Source organism: Chrysemys picta, chromosome 1 (genome assembly GCF_011386835.1).
Source record: "Chrysemys picta bellii isolate R12L10 chromosome 1, ASM1138683v2, whole genome shotgun sequence".
NCBI lineage: Eukaryota > Metazoa > Chordata > Testudines > Emydidae > Chrysemys > Chrysemys picta.
In genome coordinates, this window is record NC_088791.1 from 130,597,630 (window position 1) to 130,611,847 (window position 14,218).

Here is a 14,218-nt window from a genome sequence, read left to right on the forward strand (position 1 = left end):
CTCTGCAGTCTGTTCACACAGAGCAGGTAGCAGGATTAGGCCATAGCATCCCCATGACAGAGACAGAGCTCTCAAGAGCACACGATGACTCACTAATATTCTGTATCTGAAATAATACACAGAGTAACAGACACCTCCTGCAGAAAATAGGAGTCTCCTGCAATGGATGGTGAAGTTAAAGCAGAATGACAACTTCTTTGAGTTACAGGATTAGATACACACCCTCCCCCTGGGGAAAAAAAAACCTCACCTGCTCTATCGCCCCCTACATTTTGTGACATGAGATTATTAAAACCATGGGATGACAAGGGAATATATTTTTTCCATAAGGAAAATGAAGTTTGCGCATGAGTCAAATTCTCAGTTTAAAGAAAATTGTTGGCCAAGCCCTCTCTCATGGACACTTCTGATGGTGTAAAGTAACTCTCCAGAAATTTTAGTTCTTTGCAAGAGAACTGCCCATCAACTGCCAAGTCCCTAAAAAGGGAGTAACTTCTACCTCCATGCACTTCTGCAATGTCTGCTCTGAAATGGAATAATTTCCTTCCTCACTCCCACTACTGCCATTCCTTCCTCCAAATCTCCTTTACCACCCAATAATAGCAGCCCCCCAGCCCCTGGCTAGTAGCGTTAACCCATGAAAACCAAAAGTATCGGTGACATATCCAGCATGGACGGCCACAAGAAACTATCAGTGAGACTTTTCCGTTTTCAAAGCTCTTTCCCAGCATGGATAATGTAGCTAGTTATAGGCTTAATTTTATTCTACATAAATTAATTAAAATTTGGGGAGATTTTTTTTTACATGAAAAACGTTTGTAATTGAGATAAAACAGACAAATGAGGCTAAAAGAGTAAGTGGAGACAGGTACATTCCACACAGGCCATGGTATATAAAATATTTAAATTTTCCGGGTGCAATAATTTTTTAGGAAGTACCAGAATATTCCCTCTGTGAGTCTTTTAATTAACACCACTAACTATAAAACAAATAATGGCAGTCACCGTGTTACCATGATCACACTATCAAGATAATTTCAGTATAGCTTTGTGAAGTAATGACTACCCAAGAACACTGAGACCTATTTTGCTTTTGAACTACCACCTTGTTGATATTTATGGCTGAAAAAAATCTTTAACTTGATCATACAGTAGGAACCATGAATTGTCATGGAAGAGGAAATGGATAAAGAGGAGAAAGGGCTTGAATTACTAGAGTAAAACAGATTTTTAAAAGAATCACAGAATTTAGAAAAGAGTGATCTTTTACAAGTGATCATAGACATTACAAGCAAACTGAAACAGCTCAGTAAGCAACATTTCAATAGGGGAAGAAACTATACTCAAACTTTCACAATGAAATCAGATTAAACAGTAGAAAAGTTTAGCAGAATTTTTTTATCTTTACAGGAGAAACAGGATGGAACTTTGGGAAACATTGGATAATGAAAACTTAGAGCTGACCCATGGTAGAAATCAAGTGCAATGGCAGACAGAGTATACAAAATTGGATATACATTTTTAAAAACAGCAGATGTAGTGAGACTTCCTAATTATTTACTGAAGGAAAGTTTACTACAAGAGTAAAAGCCATGATCATTTTTTTTGAAGAGGAAATTATCTGTATTTTTAATTATCTATCACCAAGCCAGATATAGAAGAAAAGCATGAAGACATTATTGGAGCACTAAAATGGGAAATTATTTGAAATACGTGGAGTTTCCATGTTAAAAACACATTATGAATGCTAAAAAACAAAAACTTTATAATAAAAACTTCATAGAAAGCATGTTCATGCTGGAAGTAACTAGGATTAGACTAGAATTAGGTGGCAAGAAGGAAAATGGACAACACCAAATTGCACTAAAACATAGATGTGATGCTCTATAATTGAAGATGACCATTTATATCATTGATATTACCACAGTTAAACTTTATGCAAGATTTGTTGCAATTGTATATCATGTAAAGTGTCAATGGAAAAGTTACAATCTATCAAGTATGATTAACCGGGTTAAATCCATATATCATCTTTGTATCTAAAGTTATGAATACTGGCTATGATTTGTCTCTCAAACATGTATTGTGTGCCTCGGTGAAACTCCCCAAATAGATTTACATCAGGGCTAGACAGCTATGTGTTGATGGCCTATTAAGGACACAACTCTCACAATGGGCCATTGAAGACACTCACCCCATCCAGACAGTTCTTCCGGAGGATGCCTCAGACAGCGAAGGGCCAATGGCCACCCCTGTGATTCAGCAAAACATGTAAGGGCATGTGATGTGGACATATGAACTCGGACTCCATCCTGGGTCAGTAACTTTCCATACACAGGTACTGTGGGCTTTGTTTAGGACAGTAGCATTCCATGCACATGGCAGACGATATAAAACACCTTCTGAGACATCTTCATTTTGTCTTATTCCTGATCCACTTCTCTGGACTGTAGATTTACAACTAAAAGGAGTATCTTGAACTATGACTTGAGAACCTTCCAATCTTTTGGAAGTTACCAGAGAGACTTTTGCAAGTCAGCAGTCTATTCCATCACTGTTAGGATCCTGATCTATGAACACTGAAAATCACTTGTATGTATATGAATCTTTTAACCACTTATAACTCTTTTATTATATTCTTTTATTTTATTTTATTAATAAATTCTTAGTTAGTTTATTAAGGATTGGCTGACAACGTAATATTTGGGTAAGATCTGAGATGCATCTACATCTTGACCTGGGGATAAGTGTCTGATCCTTTGAGATTAGTACAACCCCATTGAAAACCCCATTCATCATATATAACCTCTCACTATCTTAGACCTGTTTGTCTGGATGGGAACCAAGGGCTGAGATGGCTAAAGGGGTTGTGTTTGGCTTCTTGTTAACCAGTGGGATGCTGTGGAAGCCCTTTGATACTGGTTTGGTGAAGCTAATTACAGAATAAACCACCAGTTTGGGGGGATTGTCTGCCCTATTTCTTGCAGTCTGAGCATAGGTGCTGACTCTGTGGGTGCTCTGGAGCTGGAGCACCCATGGAAAAAAAATTGTTGGTGGTCAGCACCCACCATCCACCTGCTGATCAGCTGCTTGGCAGTGGGTGGGAGGCACGGGGGGGAGGGGGTGGAGCAGGGGCAGGAAGAGCTGGGACGGGGTCTTAGGGTTGGGGGCGGAGCCAGGGTGGGAAGAAGCGGAGTGGGGGCAGGGCCTCAGGAAAGGGGTAGAGCGGGGCAGGACCTCGGGGGCAGCGCACCCACCCAGAAAGAAGAAAGTCTGTGCCTATGGCTCTGAGCAGGGACGGCTCCAGGGTTTTGGCCGTCCCAAGCAGCCAAAAAAAAAAAAAAAAGCCGCGATCGCGATCTGCGGCGGAAATTCGGCAGGCGGTCCTTTGCTCCCAGCGGGAGTGAGGGACCGTCCGGCGAATTGCCGCCGAATACCTGGACGTGCCGCCCCTCTCCGGAGCGGCCGCCCCAAGCACCTGCTTGCCAGGCTTGTGCCTGGAGCCGGCCCTGGCTCTGAGTGTGGCCTTCTCAGTGTGGTCCATCCCAGACACCCATGACAATAAATGGCAGACTGCATTGTGTCTTTGTTGATAAAAAGCAGATTTCTGCTTCACTGGGTAAGTGGATGGGTGGGAGAGGGGGAAGCGACAGACAGACAGACTGACCAGCCCACTCCACCCCTCCCTGCTTGTGTAACCCACACACCTTCTGGGTGTGGTGTTCTGTCCCATCTAGTGGTACCAAAACCACTTAAAGAGAGAGAAAGATAAAATGGGTCTGCTAAGCACCAGTTGGATTTAAGCTCATGCAGTAGAGGCTCATACACTAACTTCCAGAGGTCTCAGGTTAACAAACCCACAGGTAAAAGAAAAGGAGTGGGCACTTGACCAAAAGAGCCAATGGGAGGGCTAGAACTTTTTAAAATGGGGAAAAAAGCTTTCCCTTTGTCTGTTGCTCTCCGGAGAAGGAGACACGGAGCAGCAATGCTATAAGCAGGAATACCTAGAAAAAAAAAATCATTGGACAGGGCATGTTTAGGAAGATGCAATTAGGTTTATTTCTGTTTATTTTTTAAGGCTTGTGGATCTCCTCTGTGCTAACCCCCAGATGCTTTTGTTTGCTTGTAACCTTTAAACTGAACCCACAAGAAAGCTATTTTGGGTGCTTAATTTTTGGAATTGCTCTTTTAAAATCTAGCAAAGCCTAAGTTCCAGAAGTATTTTCTTCCCTTTTGTTTCTAATAAAATTTACCTTTTTTAAGAACAGGATTGGATTTTTGGTGTCCTAATCGGTTTGTGAATGTTGTTTGATTAGCTGATAGAAAACAAAGGAAATTAGCTGTGGCTTTCTCAGCTCTTCCCTGGAGTGGGGTGAAAGGACTTGAAGGTACCCCACAGGGAGGAATTCCCAAGTGCTCCTTCCTGGGTTCAAAGGGGATTTTTTGCATTTGGGTGGTGGCAGCGTTTACCAAGCCAAGGTCAGAGAAAAGCTGTAACCTTGGGAGTTTAATACAAGCCTGGAGTGGCAAGTATTAATTTTTAAAATTCTTGCGGGCCCCTACCTTCTGTACTCAAAGTGACAGAGTGGGAATTCAGGCTTGACAGATGCAAAGAATTCATTTAGTTTCTCCGCAGTGGCCTTATCATCCTTGAGTGCTCCTTTAGCATCTCAATCATCCAGTGGCCTCACTGGTTGTTTAGCAGGCTTCCTGCTTCTGACGTACTTAAAAATATATATATTGCTATTACTTTTTGAGTCTTTGGCTAGCTGTTCTTCAAATTCTTTTTTGGCCTTCCTAATTATATTTTTACACTTCATTTGACACAGTTTATGCTCCTTTCTATTTTCCTCATTAGGATTTAACTTCCACTTTTTAAAGGATGCCTTTTTGCCTCTCACTGCTTCTTTTACTTTCTTGTTTAGCCATGGTGGCACTTTTTTTGATTCTTTTACTATCTTTTTTAATTTGGAGTATACATTTAAGTTGAGCCTCTATTATAATGTCTTTAAAAAGTTTCCATGCAGCTTCCAGGGATTTCACTTTTGGCACTGTATCTTTTCATTTCTGTTTAACTAACTTCTTCATTTTTGTGTAGTTCTTTTTCTGAAATGAAATGCTACAGTGTTGGGCTGCTGTGGTGTTTTCCCAACAACAGGGATGATAAATTTAATTATATTATGGTCACTATTACCAAGCGGTCCAGCTATATTCACCTCTTGGACCAGATCCTGTGCTCTACTTAGGACTAAATCAAGAACTGCCTATTGTGGGTTCCAGGAAGCTGCCCCAAGAAGCAGCCATTTAAGGTGTCAAGAAACTGTATCTCTGCATCCCGTCCTGAGGTGACATGTACCCAGTCAATATGGGGATAGTTGAAATCCCCCATTATTATTGAGTTTTTTATTTTTATAGCCTCTCTAATCTCCCTGAGCATTTCGCAGTCACTATCACCATCTGGTCAGGTGATCAGTAATATATTTGTTTCATTTAAGATTTTTACTTCATTTGATTAAATCCTTTCTTTCACATTTAGTGCCACTCCCCCACCAGCACGACCTGTTCTGTCCTTCCAAAATATTTTGTACCCTGGTATTACTGTGTCCTATTGATTATCCTTATTCCACCAAGTTTCTGTGATGCCTATTATATCAATATGCTCATTTAATACAAGACACGCTAGTTCACCCATCTTATTATTTAGACTTCTAGCATTTGTATATAAGCACTTTAAAGACTAGTCACTTTTTAGCAGTCTGCCATTACATTATGTAATTGAATGGGACTTCATTTCATTTGACAGTTTCTCATCAGATCCTACCTGTATTTTATCATCTTCATCCTCTCCTCCTTACTAAGACATAGAGAATCTCCATTAATAGATCCTTCCTTAACAGATGTCTCTGTCCAAACCACGTTCTCCTCTGCACCTGTCGGCTTTCCTCCAACCCTTAGTTTAAAAACTGCTCTATGACCTTTTTAATTGTAAGTGCCAGCAATCTGGTTCCATTTTGGTTTAGGTGGAGCCCATCCTTCCTGTATGGGCTCCTCCTTTCCCAAAGGTTTCTCCAATTCCTAATAAATCTAAACCCCTCCTCCCTACAGTTCTGCCATTCTAACTGGCCCTGCACGTGGAACTGGAAGCATTTCAGAGAATGCTACCATAGAGGTCCTGGACTTCAATCTCTTACCTAGCAGCCTAAATACCCTGTGGGCATGTCATCTGGTGAATCAAAGAAATTTAAGAAATAAATATGGAACTGTACTATTTCAGTTTTACAGGTGCTTCTGTACAAATCTCATTGAAGTCAGCCATATTGTGACTAGTCTCCTTGATAGGGTGAATGAATCATTGTCTCATTGTGTCTGTTAGGGATTGGTCAATGAGATCAGATAAGTGCAAACCCCTTCTTTCCCACTTCCCCCACCCACCCCTCAAATAAATCATTCATCCACAACATAAAGCTAAGCTAAACCAAACCATTATACAGAGCTGAAAAAATTTAGCTTTGTTTCTCTCACCTATTTTACATTTTTGTAGACCAGTGCACTTCCATATTTTTGAGAGGACCACTATCGAAGGTATCCAAGCCACCCAAAATTGGGTTTAGTGTACCAGGCCTGACCCAAAACAAGCATTAAATAGAAATCACACCAAAAACACTGCTCCTGTGAGTTTTCCAGCTTGATTTTGTAGGTTCAAGAGGTCCAGAGAATTTGGATAAGCACCCAAAAGTCCAGTTGCTTATCTAAAAAAACCTGATCCTCTAACTCTTTTTGAAGTTCACTCATGAATTCTACATACCTTTTCTGTTCACCAAGAACATTAAATTGCTCTGATGTCACTGCCCTTGTGTTCTGGCTTGCTAAATAGCCAGAGTAGGGCAAAGAATCAACAGCTAATATCCTACAATTTATCTTGCATAGCATGACCACAAACTAAATGATCTCATCAAGCAGAGGAGCTGGCAACAAGCTCATAACAGCTAAGTAACATAAATATGCATCATATTTGTTGTTTAGAAAAGAGCTCCTTTTAAAAGAGAGGGCACATCTCCCTCAGCTGGCAGCAAACGGAAGCTCAAGACAAGCAATCTCACCAGTCCCAAAACCACAGAAGTGAAGTTAATACATTGTTAATCAGATTGAAAATTATGGCATGTGCCTGTCTTTTCCTGACTACCAGAGAGCAGGAATTCACTCCAAGCCCAAGCAAACACTACAAGTAGAGCTATTACTACATTCTGTGAGCCGTGCCAATCAACTTGAGTGATGAAATGATTTAAAACTCAGCAATAGTTTTTTCTGATATATCCCCGTCATCTTTGAGGATATAACTTTACATTCAACTTTGAAGACTTGCTTTAAGAGCAATTTGACACAAGTGTCATAAGCACAGGAACATTATTTCCCCCCCATAATTAGGTTAAAATTGTTTCAGCTGCTTTTATTTGAAACCTCTGACCATTTTAGTGCCTCTCAGATGCCTCTTTAGCCCCCCTTCACAAAAACTTTCCTTTTAAAAGATGTAGTAGTGTTGTATTCTCCCCTTGACACATGTACATAATTTGCCTTAATGCCAACGGATTTCACATCTCAAGAGAATAGAATGATGAGTTTTATTGCTTAATGGGTTTTTACTATTCTTTTTATAAGCTTCGAAAAGGCAGGGATAATGTTAAAATATCCATTAATGCATAAACACTAAATGCTATGCATAATGGGCCAAATTTGTCCCTGGTAAAATTCTATTAAGAATAATGATGTTGAATTTCAGCCATCATCTTAACCCCTCAAAAGGAAGCCACATTCAGGTCTGAATGTGTATTGTATGCAATTCCCATTGTCAGGTGTCACCAACTTGGAAATGGTAAGTGTTACAACTTTGAAGTTAGATTACAACTTAGTAAGGGCTATTTCAGTAGAACTAAATGCAGACCTTGAACAGGAAGACACCAAAAGTATGCTCTATCATCATTTAGCTTACTCTCAATGTAGAGCATAACACAACCTTCCACAAGTTACAGTTAAATGAATCTTCTCCAGTGCTAGCTACAGTATGCGGTCTCATCTTTAGAAAGACAGCGATCTGCTACCCTTCTGCACAAGTAGCCAAATAAATAGCCAATATCACAACTAGCCTTTTTGTCCGGTGAATTAAGCAGGGAAGCTAAGGATTCAATGGCATGGAAGTGACACTACTCATGTCCCAGAAAGATGGACCTTTCAGCTCAGGGTTGCAACACGTTGACAGACTGACATAGAGACTGTCTTAGTACGGTCACTGCCCATGCTGTACCCATTTGGTTGGGGGGGCGGAGGAGACCCACAGGACTTGACGTTGCTAGGAATGTTAATCTGGCAGTTTTTCAACAACCACTAGATTCACTAAAAATATTATATATACACATATACACACACACGTAACCAGTATAAGAACAGAGGTCAACACTGACTATCGCTCAGTATCACTATGTCAAGGTTCTGACTCAATATAACTTACCATTATCTATTTATCAGGGTTTTAGAGACTTGCACATGACCAACAAAACTGCACTTTGTTTGACTCTGAGAAAAGCCAAGCAACATTTGCTACAGCATTATCATTAGACAAATGCTTAAAAATAACCCTGTGAACCTAATAATGGTTTTAGTCAATCACATGTGAAGTCTGCATGCACTAATGAAGCTTAAGCTCCAGTGAAGTAAATGGGTACCTAGCTTTGATTCTCAAGCCAGCTGTAAAGCGAAAATCCATCACATTAGGAAATCACAATTTTTAAAAAAAAAATCAAAATAGCTGTTGTGATGTTACACACTGAGCTCAACAGATCTAGGTTGGATATTAGGAAAATCTATTTCACTAGGAGGGTGGTGAAGCACTGGGAATGGGGAAAAGCCCTGGCTGGGATGATTTAGTTGGGGTTGGTCCTGCTTTAAGCAGGGGGTTGGACTAGATGACCTCCTGAGGTCTCTTCCAACCCCAATCTTCCATGATTCTATGATCTGAGTTGCTATACATTTACATCAGTAATTTTCAACATTTTTTTTCCATTTGCAGACCCCAAAACATTTTCCAGTGAAGGTATAGACCTCTTTGGAAATCTAAGGCATAGTCTGCAGACCCCCAGGGCCCTGCAGACCACAGGTTGAAAACCACTGATTTAGATGTTATGTATTATCATGGTACACTTCACATCACTTCAATAAAGGCTGCTTCAACAAACATTCCCATTATTAACTTTTCTTTAGGTGACGTGATAAGGGGCATTCTCTGGAATACACACACACACACACACACACACACTTTCCCCCATTTTACTTCCCACCAGTTTCAAAAATAACATCATTCAAAATCATACATATTGTAACAACTTTTTGCAGTAATTGCTGTGCACATGCTAGTCACCTTGTGTTTATAAAACTAAGGGGCACTGTATGCTTTGGTGTTCAGTAACCTCTCATCTGAATATCAGTAATTCAAAGCTAGCCTAGGACTGGTGGTAACTGAACACTATTTCCATCTGAGTGTTGTTCAGTGGCCATTGTGAAATGAGTTAGTTACCTCAATCCAATTCCAAATGGACAGATGTTCCTCACCACAGCAAGATCTAATTGTCATCCCCTATTGACAATGTCCTTTTGCAAAATACTAAGTATGCTGTTTGATAAGTTCCCCAAGAAAAGCCTGAGACATTAGTAGATTAGTAACAGTCATAAATCCTGACAGGTCAAAATTTATTTGGCCTAAAATCTGAAAAGGACAGCAGTGACACATGGGAGAAGTGTGGAATAGGCTTGTAGTATTCGCTGTTAAAATTCTGCCACTAAACTATGAGAGGCATTGGTGTGATTTCTCTGTCTCTGGTAGAGTTTCCTGCTGAACCTAGATACTGCTAAATCACTGTGCCAGAGAATGTTTACCACTGAGACTCAAATATTTCTGAAGATCATAATCATTTAGCAACTTGCACTTTCAGGTGCAAAAAAGTATGTAATAAGTAGTATTTTCCTGGAGGTAGGAAACTCCATTAAACATTGAATACCTTGATATGTTTTAGCTCAAAAGTTATGGGCTTAAAAGAGGAATCACTAGGTGAAATTTTGTGTTTGGAGTTATGCAAGTCAGACTAGATGATCATCCTTTTTTTTTCCTGGACTTAAAAATATTTAAAAAATGAACACTGCTACACTATGAATACTCAGATTTTGTAGATTTATAGAATAATTTCTAAATAACTTTATTTCATCCTTATTTTCTATATTACTTTTCCATAAGAAGCAGCAGCTAGTATTTTAAATTCCCTTGTCTTGCTAATGGACTGCCAATAGATTTCTCTATTTCCTTTCCTTGTTTTTCAGCTTACAAAAAGAACAACCATCGTTTTTGTCACCAAAATAAACAATTATATTTTACAAAAAAAGGAGTACACTTACCATCCAGAAAAGGGTCCCCGTGGCGAATTCTGAATAATGTTCTATAGTAGAGAGTACACTGAAAATTAAACAAATCAGCACCAGTAGAAATCTGTAACAAAAAACGGAAGTGTTTAATGACATGTCAAAGAGATGCTACACTGCAAATACTGATTTATTTAATGTTAGCCATCAAAAAATGCTTCTGTATCATGTAATTTAATCATCCTTTCCTTCTGTTTCAGCTGAAATCAGTATTCTGGACATCCAGAAGTTCCACTTAAGTCCAAGGGAGTTTCAGATTTATAAAAAAAAGCGAACTTTCATTACTTGTGGCTATAAAAAAAAAAAAAAGAGGCTGATATGGACTTCAGTTTAATACCTAAAATTCACATCATCAACAACTCCTTCCAAAATAGACTTTTCACACAGTTACAATGGTTTTAAGTGAAATAATCACTATTACTTTTAGTCTGCAATGCAAATCTTTCAAATTGACACATTAATTCTAATGGGCTCAGACACTCTACTAGAGTTAAGGGTTAAATTAATGTCACTGTAAGTAATTATTGAAGTAATGCAGTTAACCACTACAAACCAGCAGAGATGATGTGATATTTCTATAGCCATTGTTCAAGCACGAGAAAAAAATGTCTCTAGAAAATATATGTACCATTCCAAAAACTTGTTAGAGAACCATAAAATATATAATGGGGAAAGAATGAGAAAGAATGTTGTGCACGTAATACTCGTTACTTCAATAAAAGCAGAATCTTATCACCCATCTCTGCACAAATGGTAACATGCAGAATAGTTGGTAGAAGTGTAACTTAATGTTTCACAGAGAACACTTATGCCTTTACCACAGGTATCACCGGATGAATTCTTACTACACTTCTCACCACCTCTCCATTCCTCCCAGGAAATGCAGGACTGAACTGTACATCTGGTCCTGCATACATCAGAGAAGCCAAGATGTTCTGCTCCTTTCATTTGGGTGGCCCAGAAACATTCATCCACACCTACTGACTCCTTCAGCTGTCAAATCCTTTCATTCTATGACAAAAGTCCTGATCCAAACTCTCACCACAGCTGCCAAAGCCATCCACAAAACCTCAACCCCACATATAACTACCTGTAAACTCTCCCCCCATCCCTCAACCTCTGTGCGTTATGGAACGAATTAGTTCAAAGAGCTTACAAGCTCCATCATGAACCTGGCACAACTAGCCCAATAACTCCAGAGCAAAAAAAGCTTGCAAGCTCTGTTGACTGCACTGTTTAAAATTCACAAAAATCAGCAAATGAAGATAGAAAGGTTCTAACAATATTAACTCATCTGAGTTGTAACCGTGTGTTATACTCCTGATTTTCTTGTCAAAATGAGTACCTTAGTTAGTTATTGTTTGTGTCATTAAATATACAAGATAAATATAGGAAAACAGCAGAATTAATATTGCTCTAGGACCTTTAATGTTTGCATTTCCTACATTTTAGTGATCTTGACTGCAGCCTTGTTTTTTTTTACTAAGCCATTTTTGCATTGAGTTGTTCACAAGTGCATAATCAAGTTTCCTGGACCGTGACAGGCTAAATATGTTTTGCCTTATAAAAGCAAAACAATACACTCTCCTTCCTTTTAATAGTTTCTAGAAGGCTTCTCAAGCCAAGAAGTACTAGGCTTATTTTTTCCCTACCGTAGCCAAGTCCACGCTATGGCTTAAGCTGCTCAGCAGGTGGTGCTATTAACAGTTGTGCCAAGCATCTTAGAACTTCGGAGAAGATTACAGGAAGAATACAGTATTAACCAGAATCTGTAAAGTGAAAATCATCATTTAACTGAGATGTAGGAGCTTACAGCTTTAAAAACCCCACCAGCCTCAAATCTCTGTTTTCTGTATCGTCTAATTACTAATGTGCATGTGTTGATCATATTAATTCTTGGTCATATGCTACCGTGACCTTCAAAACCGGTCGCAAGTGTCCCTTTTAATAACATTGTGGGGCTTTAAACAAAATGAAATAAACTGGGAGGGACTTTAGGATTGCCTGTTCTCCAATATTGATTCAGAATTTCAGAGGGGAGGGAAACAGAGCTGTGATTTGTGTTCCAGCAGGACAGATTAATATCCTAGTACGGTTGATTCTCTCATCCACAGCATTCCAATTCAATTGCCACCGGGTCAAGTCCTCGTGTGAATTCTTTGTCCTGACATTTCTTACTTTGAACAAGGAAGAGAGATAAGGAAATACTGCTCTGCAAGTTCCTTAAAAGTTTTAAACTCCATAAATATCTGTTGTCACAGAGGGCTTTTTGGCTAAGTTCAACTGCTGATACTTTCAAGTTGATCAGCTGTGCTCCTATCTAAGCTCACCAACTGTCACAGCAATCTAAATGAATTACTAAAATGCTTTTCAGTGGACACAGGATGAATTGCTGCCCGCATGCCTCCCCAAAATATGAATACAGATCCTAAGAGATGGAATGATTGACACAACATACCAATGAAACAAACATTTAGGCCCAAATTAGTTGCTCACTTAACCCGGTAGAATCCTATTTTCCTAGGATATACATTGGTGTAGAATTTGGCCCTTAAATTTAATGGTTTTCAAAAATGTTGTCCTTAATGTTTTACACTTCAAATGAGGCTCACTTAAAAAATATACTAGATAAAATTCACTATAGTTAGTACATGGGCTATCCAATACTTATGCTTCCTAACAAATTGAGACTTTGGTCACCCTGTGCTAGACTTTTCTCAGGAGTTCAGAACATCATGTAGTACTTTCACTGCTCTTAGAGCTCCTAATGCTGAATGGATCTCAATATCCTTTTCCAACACTGAAGCCCCTCAACCAACAGAACCTTCCAAAAACCAGCAAAATCAAAAGTTCTGAATGAGGAGATGTGCGCTCTCTCTCTTTCTCTCTCTTTTCTGCATCAGAGGTTTTTGAAAAGAATACCATAGTTGCTGTAATGGATCAGAGAAGAGTTTCATCTAATTCAGTATTCACTTCCCCTACTGTGGCCAGTACCAGCTGCTTGGAGGAAGCAGGGCCGGCTCTAGGCACCAGCACTCCAAGCATGTGCTTGGGGCGGCACTTAACAAGGGGCGGCACTCCGGCTCCTTTTTTTTTTTCCTTGGGGAGCAAAAAGCTGGGAGCCGGCCCTGAGTGGAGGTGAGCTGCGGTGGTGGGGTGCACGGGAGGTCCGCAGGAAGTAACCTGGGGGGGCAGAGGAACCACTCCCCCCCCCAGCTCACCTCCGCTCCACTGCCGCCTGCTCCCCCGAGCGCGCCGCCTGCTCCCCCGAGCGCGCCGCCTGCTCCGCTTCTCCCCCCTCCCTCCCAGGCTTGCCGCGCGAATCAGCTGTTTTGCGGCAAACCTGGGAGGGAGGGGGGAGAAGAGGAGCAATGGTGGTGCGCTCAGGGGAGCAGAGGTGAGCCACGGCGGTGGGGGCCGCGGGGAGGGCCTCAGGCAGTAACCCGGGGAGGGCCAGAGGAACCGCTCCCACCCCAGCTCACCTCCACTCCACTGCCGCCTGCTCCCCCGAGCCTCCCCCCACTCCACTTCTCCCCCCTCCCTCCCAGGCTTGCCTGGGACAGGAGGGAGGGGTAGGAGGGGAAATGCAGCGTGCCCAGGGGAGGAGACGGGGCCTAGGATTTGGGAAAGGGGTTGGAATGGGGCGGAGTTGGGGAGGGGTGGGGGGCACGGGACATTTTTTTTGCTTGGGGCGGCAAAAATCTTGGAGCCGGCCCTAAGAGGAAGACACAAGAAACCCAATAATGGAATAAACCAG

General features: G+C 40.7%; 1 protein-coding gene across 1 annotated transcript in view; it reads right to left on the reverse strand.

Annotated features, from left to right (window-relative positions):
* The window catches only part of LOC101933868 (potassium voltage-gated channel subfamily KQT member 1-like), a 730,845-nt gene that overhangs the window by 657,848 nt on the left and 58,779 nt on the right, over window positions 1-14,218 (reverse strand). Inside the window, exon 4 of the mRNA XM_065584152.1 lies at window positions 10,438-10,528. Coding sequence (XP_065440224.1) covers window positions 10,438-10,528 — 91 coding nt within the window. The remainder of the gene's footprint in view (window positions 1-10,437; window positions 10,529-14,218) is intronic.